This window comes from Pipistrellus hanaki (assembly GCF_964339955.1).
Source record: "Pipistrellus hanaki genome assembly, chromosome: 1".
NCBI classification, from domain to species: domain Eukaryota; kingdom Metazoa; phylum Chordata; class Mammalia; order Chiroptera; family Vespertilionidae; genus Pipistrellus; species Pipistrellus hanaki.
In genome coordinates this window covers 119,311,248-119,332,099 of record NC_140503.1, presented here as the reverse complement: position 1 = coordinate 119,332,099, position 20,852 = coordinate 119,311,248, and the positions used below count along the sequence as shown (strand labels likewise).

The following is a 20,852-nucleotide window of genomic DNA, read 5'->3' as shown; positions in this document are numbered from 1 at the left end:
CTCAGCCTGGCCTGTGCCATCTCACAATCCGGGACTGCTCAGGAGATACTGGAGACCTGGTTTCAGCCCAATCCTGCAGGCATAAAAGGCTAATATGGAAATCAAACAGTGAAATAACCCATTGCTATGACACACACTGACCACCAGGAAGCAGACAATGCAGAAGCTGCCCCATGGTGGTCAGTATGCTCCCCCAGGGGGAGCGCAGCTCAGCCAAAAGCCAGGCTCATAGCTGGCAAGTGCAGCAGCAGTGGTGGGAGCCTCTCTCACCCCCGCAGCAGAGCTAAGGATGTCTGTCCAAATGACAGCTCTCCACGGGGATCCGGCCTAAGCCAGCAGCTGGACATCCCCCGAGGGTTCCTAGACTGCAGGAGGGCACAGGCCAGGCTGAGGGATCTGTCCCATCCACAAAGGCAAGAATTTTGTGTTCCGGGCTTCTAGTATTATAGTATGTACTAGAGGCCCAGCCCACGAAATTTATGCATGGGTAGAGTACCTAGGTCTGGCCTGCGATCAGGGCCGATCTTCCCCAGCTGCCAGCAACTGGCCCCACTTCCCACCACTGCCCTGTGTGTGTAGGGTGACGGGAGGGGCAATCAGGGCCCTGTAGCCACCCACGTCCGCTGCCACCCACCACCTGTTTCCCTGTTCTCCATCAGGTGATTGGAGCCTGCCAGCCAGGGGGAGAGGACAAGAGGTTGATCAGCAGGCCCTGATCAGGTGATAAGGACCTGCTGGCTGGGTGCAACTCCTGCATTGAGCATGTATCCCCTGGTGGTCAGTGCACGTCATAGCCAACCAGCTGTTCTGCTGTCTGGTTGATTTGCATATTATGCTTTTATATATAAAGATTATAGAAAGAACCTTAAACCTATTCAAATTTATTTTTAAAACCACTTATTTGCCAAGTTTAGTACTTCATTATCAGTAACAATTTTCATAAACGTAAATATAAAGCTGTAGTAAGAGAAAAATGCACTGAATCACCTCTCCTATGTTAATATAAATGCATATAATTCCATGTTAAATTAATTTGTTCCAAACAAATACACTAAATAATAAACTCACTATATTCTGTATTTCTTACAAATTTCACAAGTACATATATACACACATATTTGGTATATTTTCTAAAATTTTAAATTTTTTACTAATTTAACAATCTATATTATTAGATGGATCCAAAAATGAAAAGATTAAAAAGAAATTAAAAGTAAATAGACAAGAAAAAAATTAAACTACAAAATAAGAATCCAGCCAGTATAACATAAGCAAAGCAACCATCAGACAAAGAAAATAGCTGGATCAGTATTTTTTTAATTGTATTTGTTGATAGCATCCAATAGCAGTAATATGAAACACGGAAGTAATGTTATGTATTTTCACATGAAAGTTCCATCACCTGTCATCAAGAACAGTAATAATTTCTCCAGCTTTAAAAGTAAGTTCATTATCTTCAGCAGCTTCAAAGTCATATATAGCACGAACTTTTCTGCCTTCGTGTTGGTGGTTAGCTAAGAGGTTGGATGTACTTGGATACAAAGTGGAAAGGGTGGTGGACTGCTGCTTTTGTTCCTTCAGGGACAGCTCAATGGCTAGAAAATAATGGGTTTAAAAAAGACCCAAAATGTTAACATGTCCAATAATCCAAAGAATTACAAAAATATATCTGAAGGTAAAAAGTATTCTTCTCTCAGTAGGGTAGCTGGAAATTAGGACAATAAAAATCATTTCATCAGTTTTATTCATTCATTCACAACTGAAAGTTCAAAAAAAACATAAACAAAAAAATTGAACAGCATGATAACTATTTTTTACTGAACAATACAATTAAAATAATTATGGATAATTAAAAAAAGACATAAACTTAGATCTGCTTAAAATTTTAGTTGCAGATATATTTTCTTTTGGCTTTTCCATGTATTCCTACAGCCTAAGTTCCCAAAATGATAAAATCACTTGGGGAATAGTCTCAAACCCCTTGGGGACTTACTAATTGCTGAGAACCTGAATTTTATTGCTCCAAAAATAATTATTTTATAATCAGTCTAAGAATTGGAATTTAGCCGAAACCGGTTTGGCTCAGTGGTAGAGCGTCGGTCTGCAGACTGAAAGGTCCCAGGTTCGATTCCAGTCAGGGGCATGTACATTGGTTGTGGGCACATCCCCGGTAGGGGGTGTGCAAGAGGCAGCTGGTCGATGTCTATCTCTCACCGACGTTTCTAGCTCTCTATCTCTCTCCCTTCCTCTCTGTAAAAAAAATAAATAAAATATATTTAAAAAAAAAAAAAAAGAATTGGAATTTAGAAATAACTACAATAAAGTCTCACCTAACAAATTCCTCAAAATAGATTTCAGCTGTGTCTCCTCTATTTCCTTCTTCCTCTCCCCATATAGGCCATCACTATGGGAGAGATTACCTTGCTTTCAAATCAACCCAAATCCCTATTCCTTTCCACTTCTGTTCTAGACCAATGAAAGACCTAATGAGAAAATAAAACTTTAAAACTATCATAAGAAATATAGGAATATGTCTTTTAGGATGTTAGAGTAGGAAAAGAACTAGAGACAAAAAAAAACAAAAATAATAGAAAAGCAAAAATTTTGACTAAAATTTGTGTAATAGGACACACTATTATCAAAGTTAAAGTATAAGCCAAAAATCAAGAATAGATATCTACTATAGGTAAAACAGGCAAAAGATTAGCATGCAAAATAAAGACTTTCTACATATCATATTTTTTAAAAAGAGACACAATAAAAAAAAAAGAGAGAGAGAGAGAGAGAGAGAGAATGCAAATAAGCATGTAAAAAAGGACTCAACCTCACTAGTAGTAAAAGAAATTTGAAATAATGGGACATTATTTGGAATCTATCAGATTTATGAAACTTAAGCACTGACAATACCAAATGCTGCCAGGAAGTTAAAAATAATAATAGCTTTCATACACTGATGATGAAAGAGAAAATAAAACTATTTAGAAAAATTAAAGAAATGCCTGCCCCATGAGCCAACAATACTTCACTTTTAGTCACACAAAATAAAACACACACACACACACACACACACACACACACACGAGAACACATACAGGTATATTCAATAAAGCATATTTATTACAGTAAAAATAAAAACCAGAAAACCAAAATGTTCATCAGTAGGAGGATATATTATAGTATGTATTTATTAGTACACTTGAATATTATACAGCAGTTAAAAAAAGTAAATTTGATTCATATGTCTAATCATGAATAGATTTCAAATGTTGCATAAAAAATACAGTTGTAGATAGATGATACCTACAATATTTATGAAAAACTTTTATTGGACACAAAAAGTATTTGGTACTGTTTATGAATATTTATGGGTAAACTGTGTAGTAAAAATACTGATCAATAAGACATACATGATAGTCGCCTTGGGAGAGAAGAGGAAGAAGTGATATTGAGGGAAACAAAGTAGATTTCAGCTTTAGCTGTAAAGTTCTATTTCTTTTATTTTAAAATATTTCAGGAAAATAATATTAAGTAAGCAACCCATATTTTTGCCAACTGGGACTTAAAAACATACCTTTGGCTAAATCTTCTTCTTCTTTTTTATTAGTTGCAGTACCAGGATCCTTAGCTACCAGAGCTGGGCTTGCTTTTGCTTGTTCTGCAGCCTAACACACACAAAAAGGAACACAATATTTGAGGACTGATCTCAAATACTCCTACCCCACCTAATCCATAAATGTACAAGATCCTTCTTGTCAGTCTAAAACAGTGGTCGGCAAACTCATTAGTCAAGAGAGCCAAATATCAACAGTACAACGATTGAAATTTCTTTTGAGAGCCAAATTTTTTAAACTAAAACTTCTTCTAACGCCACTTCTTCAAAACAGACTCGCCCAGGCCATGGTATTTTGTGGAAGAACCATACTCAAGGGGCTAAAGAGCCGCAGGTGGCTCTCGAGCTACAGTTTGCCAACCACTGCTTTACACCAAACAGTTGTTGCCCTTAAAACCCCTCCTCAGCACCCACCTTAGGTTCTGCCTTCGCAGTTCACCCCAATTTGGTTCTGATTGTCGGTTTCTATGCCAGTCAGTGTCAAAAGCTCCACCTCCTAGGCAGCCATTAGCTCCTTGAAGTTCATCCCGATTTGGTTCCAGGCCTTGCCAGCAGCTGTAGCAACTGCTGATAAGGCCCCGCTTCTCTCTCTTCAGGCCTATTCTGGACCTGATCCATAGCCTCCATGGCAGCTGCTGATCAGGCCCTGCCTCTCTCTCCAGGCCTCTGAGCCTGATTCACAGCTGCAGCGGCAGTGGTGAGGTCATTAGGCCTCTAGAATGACCCAGGGATAGGAGCCTGTGGGCCATGGCTCCATGTATTAATACTTCCTGGTGACCTGTTGTCCATCTGGTCGTTTATGTTATGACGGCCCTAGACTATTATTAGTATAGATAATATGTACACGCATATGTGTACGTATACTTATACTAGAGGCCTGATGCACAAAATTTGTGCAAGAATAGGCCTTCCTCTCCCCCTCCTCCCCCCCTGCCAGAACCAGCTTCCCGTAGGCACCCAGGACCCGGGCTGCTTCCCTCTAACCCCACTTCGTCCAGAAGGATGTCCGGTCTAATTAGCATATTACCCTTTTATTTCTACATCTATGACACACATTTGCTTTACTTATGTCCTCCCTTCTGGCTCTGTTTACTCCATCCACATTTTTCCATTGAGTTCAACTCGTCAGTGGGTAAACAGCAAAAATATCACTTTCTCAGTGAAACATCCCTAAGCCTCTTAATAAAGCACTCCCTCCTCCATGTTCCTCTGATAACACTTTCAAACAAGGTGCTTTGACATGGGTAGTTAAGAATAGGTAGTCAGGCAAACACAGGATCAAATGCTAAATCCATGCTCTTTGTGTCTCAAGTCCCTTATCTACAAAATGAGAATAATAATATCACCTATACACTACAGGATATTAAGAGGATTAAATTAACACATGTAGCTTCTAAAATCAGATAAAATGGGGGCCCTCAAAGTTTAAACAAAAAGTATAACATTGCCTCCTGGAATTTATAATGTATGTAAGAGAATATATGTCATAAGTAAGATGACTTCAGCATAAAGGATGCTGAAATGTGGATTAAATGAACCCTATGCAAGGTTTCTACATTTTACATGAAATACAGTAGTAACTCAAAGCAGATTTTTAAAATTTACAAATGATTACTGTAATTCCCAGATAAATCAATAAAAAATGGAATTCTAATTTTTAAATGATTGTTTAGCAGGTGAAAGGCAAAATATTATAGTAACACAGTTATATATTCTTCACTTAGTATATTTTATAATGTCAAACAAATACACAAGGCATTTATTTTTAGAAAAGCTGATTACAAAAAATCTTTTTATAGTTCACTGCATAGAACTTTAAGTACTTTCAATTCTGATCCATCTCTTGTTGCAGTGTTTTAATCATTATACAACTGAAAATTGAAAGTCAGAGGCAATCTTTTTCATAATATATAAAAATTTTTCATAATCTGGTCAATTTCACAAAACAAATATGTTGATTTTTTGTGGTCTATGAAGAAATCTCTATTGGTCCATTAGAAAGTGCAGAACAAGCTGCAATAAGCCTGTACTCCTGAACTGCATACTTTTCAAAGTTCCTTTCTATCATCAGGTTCTAAGTGTAGCAATGACACTTGTCTTTATTAACTAGCCAAATGCAGTAGCAGTTTACCATTACTTTCATCTCTACATCAAAAGTTAGTACTTAAAAAAAAATTACAACACATAAAAATAAGTTAGGTGACTAAAGTCTAACTTTTCTTGTCATTTTTATTATTTTCTTCTGAACTTGGGTAAAAAATAAACTTTAAAATCCTTATATTTTCATAGGCTTTTGTTAAGAATGCTAACAAAAGTCTAATCTGACTAAATGTAATGACATACAACTAAGTGATTTCAAAATCTAGATGTACTTCTACAGTTGATCCTAGATGACACTTTTTAAAAAATTTATCTTTATTGTTGAAAGTATTATAGATCTTCCCTTTAATGTGTCTATTTTTTTTAATAGATGTTCCCTTTAAAATTTTTTTCATTAAACATAAAGTTCTTTACAAACAGGGTTTTCAATACCCTTTTCAGAAAATACTATAAAAAATCACCACTGTATTTCATCTTATCGTACTTGATATGCATTTTATATATTTCTTGCAGCTAAATGATAGCAACTATAATAAAATTAGGTTTCATGTATTGTGTAACATCTAGAAGAGTAACTCTTAACTTTAATGTTGCCGTTCTATGCCCTGAATCTTTTGAGCAGGAGAGTAACCTAACTTCTATGCCAATATCAATCCTCCTGCTGTGTTCACTCCACTTCTTGCCCTTTGAAGCCTAGTCTGGGACACTAACTTCTGTAACAACGGAAGGCAGAATGGTGGAGTACAGTGGTCGGCAAACCGCAGCTCGAGAGCCACATGCAGCTCTTTGGCCCCTTGAGTATGGCTCTTCCACAAAATACCATGGCCTGGACAAGTCTATTTTGAAGAAGTGGCATTAGAAGAAGTTTTAGTTTTAAAAATTTGGCTCTCAAAAGAAATTTCAATCGTGTACTGTTGATATTTGACTCTGTTGACTAATGAGTTTGCCGACCACTGGTGTAGTAGAGAGAACACTGGACTGAAAGTCAGGAAGCCTGTGTTCTACTTCCAGCTCTGTCAACTCCTCTTGTCCAAGTGGCCCTGGGCAAGTCACTTAACCATTCTGGGTCTCGATTTCCTCATCTGTAAAATGAGGAGATAAGAGAATCCCTAAAGATATTCCCACAATATCTAGGTTAACCAAAAAATGCTATATATCATGCAGATCATTAATTCTTCTTTCTCTTACACCAGTGGTTCTCAACCTTTCTAATGCCGCGACCCTTTAATACAGTCATGTTGTGGTGACCCCCAACTATAAAATTATTTTCGTACCTACTTCATAACTAATTTTGCTATTGTTATGAATCGTAATGTAAATATCTGTTTTCCGATGGTCTTAGGCGACCCTGCTAGCAGGTTGAGAGCCACTGCTGTAGAGTCTAAACCATCGGAAAACACAGATATTTACATTACGGTTCATTAATAGTAGCAAAATTACAGTCATGAAGTAGGTTGGGGGTCATCAAACATGAGGAACTGTATTAAAGGGTCACAGCATTAGAAAGGTTGAGAACCACTGTCTTATAGAAACAAGTCCCTTTGTGGACAGATATGCAGTTTTCACTTGCACTGAAAGCTGTATTTGAGAGCAGTGCTTCTCAAACTTCAATGTGTATACAGAATCATCCAGGACCCCAATAAAATGAAGATAATGAATCCATACATACTGCATTTCTAACAACCTGATGATGATGATGATGGTGGTCAATGAACCAAATTTTGAGTAACAAGCTCTAGAATAGGTTCTTGATGCATAGAAATTGGAATTCCATTAAGCATCTAGACTTTGGTTCTCTGTAGTGAATCTACTTTGATAATTAAACATTGCTTCTATTGTCAAGAAATGTATAAGACTCTTGGATAATTCTGCATAAAAATTATTCTGTAATTATAATTTTAGAAATTATTCTGAAAGTAGTAAAAGCCAGCTATCAGTAATGAATAATTCTAAAAGATATAATTTATCATTATAAAACTATTCAAAAGGCAAATTTTTTGAAGTAAAATATCCTCCCTTCCTTACTCTCCTATTATATTTCTGTGAGGCTTTTTTTACAGCTCAAGAGTACACAGATAAACTAGAAGTGCCTTGGAGAAAGTCTAGGTAAGTGGATGAATCAGTTCATGATTCCCTGAAGTGGTCAAAACCCCAAACTTGAATTCTTGACAGCTGAAATTTTCTGCTCATGCTTTTGTACCACTAATTTCATTTTACCAATCCATACATTTTAAACCCTTTTGATTACTTTGGCATGCTAACGGATGGTTATCCAGAATAGAAAAAGAATAAAAGAGAGACTTTCTTTCTTAATCCTCACTTGAGAATAAGTTTATTGATTTGAGGCAGAGAGAGAAACAGACAGACAGACAGATATTGGTTGCCTCCTGTGGGGACTGCACCCACAACCTAGGTATGTGCCCTGACTGGGAATCAAGCCCACAACCTTTTTGGTGTACCAGACAACACTCCAACCAACTGAGCCACCCAGCTGGGCCCCTTTCATTTTTAGATGACATTAATTAGACATCTGTCTCATAACATAATTTTTTGAAAAGGAAAGTTAAGCCTTTCAGTCAGTCATATTTATTAGGAGAAAGGAAAAAGATGAAGCCACTGTCAGGTTTTATTAAGGGAAGAAATGCTTCATATGCTTCTCTTCCCATTGACCACTATGAATCTCCTTCCCACTTCTTATAGAGGTATTCATAAATTTCATAATCAAAAGAACCTCTAAAATCATTTTTAATTTTAAGGATATCCCTATTTTTGATGATAGCATTAGGAGCATCTAACAAGACTTACTTGATGTAATAAAGTAATTTTGTCTATATTAGAACTAAATTTTTAAAAATTTTACTTGCAAATGTTACAGCAAATTCATTTATAAAAAAGGAGAAACAGCCAAAACCGGTTTGGCTCAGTGGATCGAGCGTCAGCCTGCGGACTGAGGGGTCCCAGGTTCAATTCCGGTCAAGGGCATGTACCTTGGTTGCGGGGTATATTCCCAGTAGGAGGTGTGCAAGAGGCAGCTAATCGATAATTCCCTCTCATCGATGTTTCTTTCTAACCCTCTCCTTTATTCTCTGTAAAAAATCAATAATATATATATATATATATACATACATATATATATATATATATTTGAGAACAGTGGGAAAGTAGAAGTTGGAACACATTAATATTCCACACTATTTTTTATGGCATCTCAAAATGCAAGATTATTATTAACAAAAAATCCTTCTAAGTAATAAAAGCTACCTGGGTTTAGTGGAGTGAAAAGTTCAAATAAATATGGCTACTTTAAAAAACAGTGTAGCACACACACAACTTGAGAAAATACCTGAGAGCCAATAGCTGGGAATGTAACTCCTTGTTCTTTGAGGTTCTTAATCATTGCTGATATTAGACTGAGTTGTGGATCATTCTTAAATTCATCTGTCCATTCAACCATAAGGGCCTTTAATTTTTCACACACTTTTGGATGACCCTAAAAATAAAGAAAATAATTAATAAGATTTTACCTGGAAATAGTCAGTTGATAGAGAAATGTATCTGGAAATAATCAGTTGATAGAGAATTATCAGTAAGCCAAATCTGTTTGAATTATAAGTCATTTTGAATGGTTTTGCTATTTAATTTTTGTATGGTTAGTGTTTTCATTAAAGTTTTTCAAATAAAAAAAATTACTAAAAAGTACACTAATTACTTTTTAGTAATTTTTACTAAAAAGTACACTAATTTTTGGGCAATTATTTAATATAAATATCTTAAATATAAAAATTCTGAAGTGTTGTAATTCTTTTTAAATCATAAATTACCCCTAGCAAAAAGAAACCAAAAGAGAGAGAGAGAGAGAGAGAGAGAGAGAGAGAGAACAAATTACCCCTAGCTACAGACAATACATAAGAAACTATAGTTGGTTATTAAAACTAGAGGTCTGCCGAAACCGGTTTGGCTCGGTGGATAGAGCGTCAGCCTGCGGACTGAAGGGTCCCGGGTTCGATTCCGGTCAAGGGCATGTACCTTGGTTGCGGGCACATCCTCAGTAGGAGATGTGCAAGAGGCAGCTGATCGATGATTCTCTATCATCAATGTTTCTAACTCTCTCTCTCTCTCTCTCTTCCTCTCTGTAAAAATAAAAATCAATAAAATAAAAAAAAACTAGAGGCCCAATGCATGAAATTCGTGCAAGGGTAGGCCTTTGCAGCCACAGCTGCCTGGAGGCCCTGGCTGCTTGTGGCCCCGCCCCCTACCCACACCTGCTTGGCCTGGTGCTGCCCATATCCGCCACCACACAACTCCTGGGCCTCCCTCTTAGGGGCAATTGCGGAGCCCCCTGATTGACAGCCCTGCCAGCCGGTGATTAATCTCCCCCACAGAGGGAGGCCACGCCCACCCGCCACAGCCTACCAGTCGGTGGCCTGGGCCTCCCTCTTTGGGGCAGTTGCGGAGCCCTCCGATTGACAACCCCGCCTGCAGGCAGTCTGGGCCTCCTTCTGTGGGAGGATCCTAGGGCGATGGCCGGGCCCCCGACCAATAGCATCGCACCCGCCTCGGCTGGCCTGGCATCAGTGGGTGTCACAGTGTGGTCATACGGATGGTTGTTCTGCTGTTCAGCTGTTTGGTAGATTTGCATATTACCCTTTTATTATTACAAATAAACTAATTTTGCCCAGCTGACAATGGTTGAACATTGACTATGAACCAGGAGGTCCTGGTTCAATTCCCAGTCAGGGCACATGCCTGGGTTGGGAGCTCCATCCCCAGTGTGGGGCATGCAGGAAGCAGTCGATCAAAGATTCCCTCTCATCATTGATGTTTCTATATCTCTCTACCTCTCACTTCCTCTCTGAAATCAATAAAAATAGATTAAAAAGATAAACTCATTGTATTTTCACACTATGAAAAAACAAGATACCTTCATAAATATCTCATATCAAATTCAAATAGACTAAATACAATAATACTCATTTTAGAGGTCAGGAAGACAGAACTTGTCAGAGTATTTTACAACTAATAAAACTTTGTACAGCAGGAAGATAATTTGTTTTGTTTTTTGTAGATCAATATAAAAATAATTTAGGAACAATTAAATGGTGCACTTCCTTTATTCCTAATTTCTGACTTTTAATGTGCATTTTATATGTTTTTTTCCAAGCTGCTTAAATATTTAAGGTCTGATTTGAGGTCTACTGCATGTCATTATCCCTTGAAACTTTATTTCTTCAAAATAATACTTCACCTAAAGCAGCATTTCTCAACCTGTGGGTCATGAATTCTTTGGGGGTCAAATGACACTTTCACAGGTGTCAACGAAGACATCCTGCATATCAGATATTTACATTACGATTCATAACAGTAGCAAAATTAGTTATGAAGTAGCAACAAAAATAATTTTATGTTTGGGGGTCACCACAACATGAGGAACTATATTAAAGAGCAGCGGCATTAGGAAGATTGAGAACCACCGACCTAAAGTATAAAATGAATACATTCATTCAAAAACATTTGGGCTCTCCCAGGAGCATACCTGCGCTTTCTCCTTTCCCTTCCGGTGCCTTGTCTTTACCTTCCTCACTTCTAAGCTCCAAGGGCACTTTCTTTGTCTCTATAACTTATTTGTTATTTATTTATTAGTACCTCTGTGTACAAATACGTGCACCAGTAAGTAGCTCACTACCGCCCTCCAGTAGCTGTCCACCCATTGCACCACCCTCTTGTAGCTCCCACCTCCCTTATAGCTTGCTGCCATGCTTCTTCCTGTAGCTCTCCTCTGCCCACTTGTAGCTCGCTGCCCCAACCCCCTACTGATCCGTGATTCAGTCCTTACATTGTCAGTTGTTATGCTTCACAGCGTAATGACCATTTGCATATTACATCTTTATTGCATAGGATTTTATTTTTCTATCCCCATTTATCCCCTCTGTGCCCTATGCCCTCTTCCACTTCCACCCTGCACCCATCACCACAGTGCTGTCCACACCCATGACTTCCCTCTCTTTTTTGCTCAATACCTCCATCCTGCACCAACCCCCCTTTAAACCTCACCCCACTGAAGCTGTCTGCTTGCTCTCACTCTTGAGTCTCTCTATTTTGCATGGAAGTTCAGTGTGTTTCTCAAGCCCATTTCTTCTACAAATTACTTTTTCTATCTCTGTGATTTTCAAGTAAATGTTATCTTATTTAAAAATAAATAAAACACTTGAAAAATAAAGAGAAGTCCTTCCTCTTATATGTTGCTGTTTCTTTTCAAAATATTTGTTCATTCTACTAAGTACAAGTTTGAGTACATCTTCAACTGAATTAAAGAAAACATTATAGTCTCTTTATAAACAGTGATACATTTTGATGGATATTCAGGACATTATAAGAATGGTTCAGTTAGAGTGTGGTCCCATACATCAAAAGTTTGTGGGTTTGATTCTTGGTCAGGACACATACCTAGGTTGCTGGTTTGATCCCGTCAGGGCTCAAATGCACCATACAACTGATTTATGTTTTTCTCTCACATTGAAGTTTCTTTCTCTTTCTGTCCCCACCCCCACTCCTCTCTAAAAATCAATAAACATATCCTCAGGTGAGAATTTAAAAAGAAAAAAAAAGAATGTTTATTAATTAGTAGAAAATATCTAAATACAACTTACTAACGCAGAACAGGCGAAATATTTTTATGTAATCATGTGTGAAAAGTTCAGAATTTTACATTTCTTATCTCATTTCTGTACTGTTTCCTACAAAAAAATAAAAATACTTATTTAAAAAAAAAAAGGTATTTTTGCCTGGCCAGCATGTCTCAGTGGTTGAGCATGAGCCCATGAACCAAGAGGTCATGGTTAGCTTCCAGTCAGGATACATGGTCAAGGCATATGCCCAGATTGTGGGTGTGATCCCCAGTTGGGGGGCATGCAGTAAGCAGACAATCAATATTTCTCTCTCATCGATGTTTCTATCCTTCTCCCTTCCTCTCTGTAAAATCAATACAAAAATATATTTTTAAAAGGCATTTTCCCTTTTAATACTTAAAAAAAATTATTTCTTGATGTATAATGCATCCCCCACCTCACCCTACTGCCCCAAATAAGCCAGAAATAATTACCTTCAGAATACACAAATTTTTACTGGGAAAACTCACATATTATTTAGTAACTTATATTTTTTAAAATCCTTAAATTTCAGGATTTGAATTCTTTATTCTATACTCATTAATATATAGTATTAAAATCCTATGATAGTCAAGTAGTGGCCTTTTTTATATAAAGATGAAACTCAACAGTGCTATATTTTGGAAATACTTCTGAACAATTCTACATTGAGGAAATAATTCTGTGGGTACAAAATTATTCTGTGGTTTAAAACAACTGTGCCGCCGAAACCGGTTTGGCTCAATGGATAGAGCGTCGGCTTGGGGACTGAAGGGTCCTGGGTTCGATTCCGGTCAAGGGCATGTACCTTGGTTGCGGTCATATCCCCAGTAGGAGGTGTGCAAGAGGCAGCTAATCGATGATTCTCTCTCATCGATGTTTCTAACTCTCTATCCCTCTCTCTTCCTCACTGTAAAAAATCAATAAAATATATTTTTAAAAATAAATAAATAAATAAATAAAACAACTGTGCCAAAAATTGACTGGTATTTAATCAGAGAAATACACATATTTACTTATCAGATGAAAGGAATGATAACGAAAAGAGGTTCAATATACTTTAATTTGGCTGGAAAAAACAACTATCGGAATTATAAATGTGTAGTCTCTTCAGCAAAACATAATATTTACTTATATATTGGATAGAAAATAGCCTAGAAAGAGTTTTTTGTTTTTTGTTTTTTTTTGTGTGGTTTTTTTATAAAAGGACAGACTAGTCCTTTGTGATTTAAAACAACTGTTGCCACCGGTGGTCTGCAGACACCTGGTGGTCCTGAGGTCCGAAAGGCTGGGGATCACTGGTTTAAGGAAACCTTTGGAGCAGTGGTTGCCAACCGATGGTCCGAGAGGTCTGAAAGGTTGGCAACTGCTGATTTAAAATGTGAGGAACTGAACAATAAAATACATAAAGAAAAATCACTGTCATAATTCATTTCTGGGAATAATGTTTCTTACCTTGTTTAATACGTTGCTTACTTCACTAGCAAAATCTCTGGAACATACTTCTAAGTGAAAAATTTTGCCACAGTTTGATACACATGCTCCTAGAAGCTAAAAACATAAATTCCAAAGTTAAAAGGGCTCAATTTCAGCAGGTAATTTTGTGATAGAACCTAAAATCAAATCACTCACAGTCAGAGCTTGCATAGCAACATGAGGATCTTTGTGGTTCACCCTCCTCATAATAGATCGAAGACAATCTTTAGGCCTAAAAAATGAGAAATGTAACACTCAATTTAGTTGTACATCAGCCCCCTCTTCCCCAACTATAATAGGCAATAGGGAGAATATATTAAAGAAGTTTAATTTTTATTAATGGCACAACTGAAAAATTGTAGACTGATAAGTTCCTTTAAATTTTTCAAACAAGATTAACAGACTCTCTTCCTTAGCAATCACAGATGAGGCATTTTAGGCTAATTCTGAGTGAAAAAAAAGTTTTGAAATAAAATGATAGGATAACTGGAACCAGACTTATACTCCTGCTATAAACAATTACAAAACTAGAAAAACATATGTAAAATATACATTGAGGTACCTGTTTAGTATGCAAGATCACAGGCAGTGCATAATGACGATCTCTAAGAAGGAAGACAAATTAAATAAGCTCCAGGGGTCTTCAAACTACGGCCCGCGGGCCACATGCGGCCCGCAGAGGAGTCTGATCCGGCCCGCCAGGTTTTTTGGGCAGTGAGCGCAGCCAAGGTGTTACAGTAGGGATTAGTAGTTCATATAGTCCGGCCCTCCAGCTCTCTGAGGGACCGTGATCTGGCCCCCACTTTAAAAAGTTTGAGGACCCCTGAGCTAGACCTTTGTTTCAATTTCTACTTAGAGACATTTTCCAGATAGCAATACAGGCTTCCTGCATTAAGACAGTTTCTGGATCTCAATAAAGAGAAGGTGATTCTAAGAAAAGAACATTATCTCACTGAGTTGAGAGGACAGAAATCAGAATTCAAAAGGCTGAGGAAGCTAAAATATGCTAGCAGAGTAGACGGAGAAAAAGTTCTATATATCAAGATAAGTTCTATATACCAATCCGCTGTGGGAAAAGCCAGGCATACAAAGGTTAAAAACTCCACAAGGCTGGGCAAAAACTGCGATCTATGTGTTGAAGAGCCAAACACAAAAGGATAAGTGTTGTACAACTCCACTTATAAGCAGTACCTAAAACAAGCAAATACAGAGACAGAAAATAAAACAGGAGTCACCAGTGGCTAGGAGGAGGGAGCAATGAAGAGTTCTTTTTAATGTAGACTGAGTTTCTGTTTGGGATGATAAAAAATTTTTGGAAATAAATAGTGGTGATAGCTACACAGTAAATGTACTGAATTCCACTGAAATGTACACCTAAAAATTGTTAAAATAGTAAATTTCATGTTACTTGTGTTTTGCCAAATAAAATGGGAGAAAAGAGAATGAAGTACTGATACATACTACAACATGGATAAACCTTGAAAACATTATACTATATCAAGAAGTTGGTTACAAAAACACACACATAGTTTATGATTCAACCACATAGTGTATGATTCCATTTATACAAAATGTCTAGAATAGGTAAGACCATATTGATATGAAGTGGTTTATAGGGCTGAGGAGAGATGGGAATGAAAGAAAATGCTAAGGAATACAGGTTTTATTTTGGGAGTGATAAATATTCTGAAATTAGATTGTAGTGACAGTTGCAAAAACATTTGAATATACTAAAAACAAACGAATTGATAGATTTTACGGACTGTGAAATAAATATGTAAATACCAGAAGCCTGGTGCATGAAATTCGAGCACTGGGAGTAGGGGGTTATATCCCTTAGCCCAGCCTGCACCCTCTCCAATCTGGAACCCCTTAAGGGAGTCCTATTGCCCATTTAGGCCCAATCCCACCCAATCACCCCTAACTGCCCTCCCCTGCCGGGCTGATCCCTCCCAAATGTCCTCCCCTGCAGGCCTGCTCACCCCTAACTGCCCTCCCCTGATGCCATTTCATGGTGGCCATCTTGTGTCCACATGAAGGTGGCCATCTTTGACCACATGGCAATGGCCATCTTGTGTTGGAGTGATAGTCAATTTGCATACGGTATTAACTCTTTATTATATAGGATAAATACACAAACAAAAGGAAAAAACCTTATCAAGTGATTTGAATTCTAATGAGCCCTAGAAAATTTGACCATTAATGCCGAAACCGGCTTGACTCAGTGGATAGAGCATCAGCCTGCGGACTGAAAGGTCCCAGGTTCGATTCTAGTCAAGGGCATGTAACTTGGTTGGGGGCACATCCCTAGTAGGGGGTGTGCAGAAGGCATCTGATCAATGTTTCTCTCTCATCGATGTTTCTGACTTTGTCCCTCTCTCTTCCTCTCTGTAAAAAATCAATAAAATATAAAAAAGAAAAAGAAAAAAAATTTTTGACCAGTAAGAATAATTGTACTAGAAAAATTTTTTAGGAATTGAAAAAAAAAATTAGGATAAAAAATCGAAACATCTGTTTCTAAGGATGTTTCATTGTCTGTAGAGAAGTTTTACTTGAAGAGCATGGGATAAGAGGAAAAATATAAATAAAAGAGGTAATGTTTATTAACTACTCATTATGTGTCAAGCATTCAACTCTTAACGACCCTAAAGTTTTTTTTTCTATTGATTTTGTGTGATATTAAAAGCATCTGATAGCACATTATTAGACTAAAGACATTATATACTACTAGTATAAGATTATTTAGATTTTTCCTTTTTCACAGTTTGACTTATTTTAAGAGCCAGAATCTGTGGCCCCATGCTAATTTTTGCAGTTATAAAAAACATCATGACATAAAAACACAAAACTATCATTTCAAAGCACTGGTAAAGACCATATATAAAAAGGATTATCTGAATACTAAAATTAAAACCATTAAAATTAATGACCCAACTATAATTTAACTCAGTGAATGAACATTTTGGAAAGTAATCCTTTATATGTGCTTTACTACCAATCCTTTTTTAAGTTTCATTATTTTTTTTAATCCCAACCCAAAAATATGTCTATTGACTTGAGAGAGAGAAGAAAGGGAAAGGAAGAGGGAGAAGGAAGGGGGGGGGGGGGGGAGAGAAGTGAGGGGGAGGGGGAAAGAAGGGAGAGGGAGAGGGGAAAGGAGGGGGAGAAGAAGGGAGGAAGGAGGAGGGAGGGAACGGGAGAAAGGGAGAAACATCAATCAGCTGCCTCCCAAATTCACCCAACTGGGGATCGAACCTACAACCAATGTATGTGCCCTGACCTGGATTCAGATTCACAATCTTTTGATATATAGGATCCAACGCTCTAACCAACTGAGCAAGCTGGCTAAGGCTACCACCAAATTTTTAAATAAAATTTCTGGTGTCTTAGTTGTAAACCACTATTTTTAAAAGTAAGAAGTCTAAACTTGTGATGATTTTTGTAAAGGAGAGTTGGAGAAAGAGGCTCTGAAATGGAACTTATACTTTGTATTTCATTCATTTCTATATTGTTTGGGTATTTTCCCACAGCCCATTTTTAAAACCAAGGCAAAGATATCTCTGGCATCAAAATAAAGTTGGCTACTACACCATAAAAAGAATAGAATTGCAAAGCCAATCAGAATGCTTACAAATGCTGATGAGCATTTCATTTATGCCAAAAAGGCAGTATCTTTTAAAATATAAGCTTTAAAAAATCACTACAGAATTGTGTATAAAACTGGTAGTATTCAACAACAGAAGCGACCCACAAAAATTTAGTATTAACTCTCTCATTCTACTCTATGAATTTTTTTCAATCCAGTTTTTCAGTATTTCCACGAGAAAATTAAAAAACACACAAGTGTGACAAGTTATATTTTGATTAAGTCCTACAATTTAATGAAAAATACAATTAAAATACTATTTTTAAAAAGGTTTAAGAGTTACACGTGAATTTAAAGTAGGTATGCTATGATTATTATCCTCTGAATGACAAAAGAAAGTTGACTACAAACACAGTGTCCGTATAATTTATCATCTATGCAAGTACCCATTTGAGAATGAAAGGGGGTGCCAAGTAAACACAGTACAGGAACAACAGACATAAACTGGAATTTTCCAAAGTACACTGGATATATGGGCACTCCAGCTCAAAACTATGTTCATCCACAAAATCATCTTGTTGGTTTTATTTGTTTGTTTGTTTTTATCTTCACCTGAGGATATATTTTCCTGTTGATTTTCAGAGAGAGAGTGGAAGGGAGTGAGGGAAAGAGAGATAGAAACATTGATGGGACAGAGCCACATTGACCAGTTGCCTCCTGCAGGCACCCCAACTGGGGGTGGAGAGCAAACTACAACCCAGGCAACATGCAGTTGACTGGGTCTGGAAACCACAATACTTCGGTGTGCCAGCCAATGCTCTCACTCAGACACAGCGTCAAGGACCACAAAATCATCTTTTTATGCATAAACCTGGGTCATGTAGTTAGTTCACAGGAGAGTGAGGAAAAAAAGACAATACTTTCATGTAATTGTGGCTTCTAATATTTTTTTTCTAAAATTGTAGATGAGACAGAAAATAAACTTTTCAAAAATTCAAGGGGCAATATCTAACCCTCACCTTGATTCTGAGTTGAACTCAGTGAGCTGTTTGACCAATCCTATCTAATAAAAGAGTACTATGCAAATAAACCATCACTCTACTACACCCACAAACCACGCCCACAAGCCAATCAGGAGCAAATATGCAAATAAACTACGGCCACAGAGAGCAGGAGGGAGGCTTGAGTTTCCCCACCTGCCCTTGCCAGCCTAGACCTCCACTCAAGGCTACAAAGTTTCAATGATAGAAGATACATAAATCCAAATAGAAATGGCGGAAGCTATAAAGCTAGAAAGAGCAGGAGGCTAGCGTTGCCTCTGGCGATGAAGGAAGCCAAACTTTCCACACACGCTGGCTGGACCAGACATCCGCTTAAGGCTACGAAGTTTCAATTATAGAAGATACATAAACCCCAACAGAAATGGCTGCCGCCAAAGAACAAGCAGAAGGCTTGTCTCCACTCCAGGCTATGAAGTTTCAATTGTACAAGATAAATAAATCCCAGATACCAGGGCCTCTGCTTGGGTCACTGAGGGGCATGGCCAGCCTGCAAACTACCATAGGCCCCTTGCCCAGGCCGCCCCACGCCCCAAGAGAACCCCCACCCTGATCCGGGACACCCTTCAGGGCAAACTAGCTGGCCCCCACCTGTGCACCAAGCCTCTATCCTATCTAATAAAAGGATAATATGCAGATTGACCATCACTCCAACACACAAGATGGCTTCCCCCATGTGGTCAAAGATCCTGCCCCATGTGGACACAAGATGGCCAGCAGGGGAGGGAAGTTGGGAGAGACCAGGCCTGCAAGGAAGGGCAGTTAGGGGCGATCAAGCCTGCAGGTGAGGACAGTTAAGGTGACCAAGCCAGCAGAGGAGGAAAGTTGGGGGCGACCAGGCCTGCAGGGAAGCGCAGTTGAAAGGGACCCAGGGGTGAGCAGATTGGGGGGACTAGGCCTGCTAGGGAGGGCAGTTAGGGGTGACCAGGCCTGCAGGGGAGAGTAGTTAGAGGCAAACAGGCTGGCAGGGGATCAGTTAGGCATCAACCAGGCTGTGAGGGGTGTGGTTAGGAGGTGATCAGGCTGGCAGGCTGAAGCCCAGGACTTGGCCTAAACAGGCAGTCAGACATCCCTCAAGAGGTCCCAGATTGGAAAGGGTGCAAGCTAGGTTGAGGGACACACCCCCACCCCTGTGCACAAATTTCGTGCACCGGGCCTCTAGTTTTATATAATAAAAGGCTTATATGCAAATAGACTGGACAGCAGAACAACTGAACCAGTTGCTGTGACATGAGTTGACCACCAGGGGGCATGCGTGGAACATGGCGAGCATTGGCAGTAGGCAGCAGAGCATGGAACATGGTGGGCGTTAGCTGCGGCGGGCGGGACTGTGGAGATGAGTGGGGGTACCAGACCAAGGTGGGGTACTGGTCACTGTCATTGGGGCGAGCCTCTGGTGGTTACTGAAAATTCTTTGCTCCCTCAGGCCATGGTCCCGCCAGGCACTCACACCTACTACTGGTGCTGGCTCTGATAGCTTGGAGCCATCAGTGGGTGCCAGCAAAAGCTGCCAGCCTCAACTGCCCCTGAGGGCTTCTCCACCTCCCCCTGCTCCTGAGGGATGATCGGGGTAGCAGCCACTGATCGCACCCACTGCTGGCACAGGCCCCAATTGCTCTGTATCGTCAGCAGGTGTGAGCGGGGTTGACACCATTAGCAAGTAGGAGTGGCGGCAGCAGGAGCAGGGTCACTGGCAGACAGGGGACTGGGGGTTGTGGCCGGAAGGGCCACCGGGTGGGGCGTGGAGGATGGGTTGAGACCCACCCTTGTTCCCACCTCAGCCTGCCACCCACAGTTCCTTTCAAGGTGCATGAATTCATGCACTGGGAACACAGTGGAATATAACAGAAGTGATGTTCTGCTGAAACCGGTTTGGCTCAGTGGATAGAGCATCAGCCTGTGGACTGAAAGGTCCCAGGTTCGATTCCGGTCAAGGGCATGTACCTTGGTTGCTGGCCCATCCCCAGTAGGGGGTGTACAGGATGCAGCTAATCGATGTTTCTCTCTCATTGATGTTTCTATGTTTCTCTCTCTCCCTCTCCCTTCCTCTCTGTAAAAAGTCAATAAAATATATATTTTAAAAAGTGATGTTCTGAAATGTACAGTTCATAGGAAGCCATGTAGTGTACATCTAGGTCTCTTTGAACATTTGCTCTTAGGATGCTCCCTCCACGAACCCAGCCACATTTCTGTGAGAAACTTAAGCCACATGCAAAGGACAGCCCCAACTGAGGTCCTAGCTGATAGCCAGCCAGCAACAGCTCGCCATTTCATCATCCATCCCAGTCAGGCCTTCACATTACTCCAGTTTCATCCACTATGTGACTGTTGTTAACTAAGTCACAAAACTGTGAAGGTAGCAGGTTGCTCTTTTAAGC

General features: G+C 39.1%; 1 protein-coding gene across 3 annotated transcripts in view; it reads right to left on the bottom strand.

The window, feature by feature from the left end:
* STAM (signal transducing adaptor molecule) overlaps positions 1-20,852 on the bottom strand; it is a 79,789-nt gene that overhangs the window by 22,054 nt on the left and 36,883 nt on the right. For all 3 annotated transcript variants that reach the window (XM_084870050.1, XM_084870051.1, XM_084870052.1), the window contains 5 exons: positions 13,987-14,062; positions 13,810-13,905; positions 9,054-9,200; positions 3,572-3,662; positions 1,403-1,595 (listed from right to left, as the gene is read on the bottom strand). In XM_084870050.1, the coding sequence (XP_084726176.1) occupies positions 1,403-1,595; positions 3,572-3,662; positions 9,054-9,200; positions 13,810-13,905; positions 13,987-14,062 (603 nt within the window). The remainder of the gene's footprint in view (positions 1-1,402; positions 1,596-3,571; positions 3,663-9,053; positions 9,201-13,809; positions 13,906-13,986; positions 14,063-20,852) is intronic.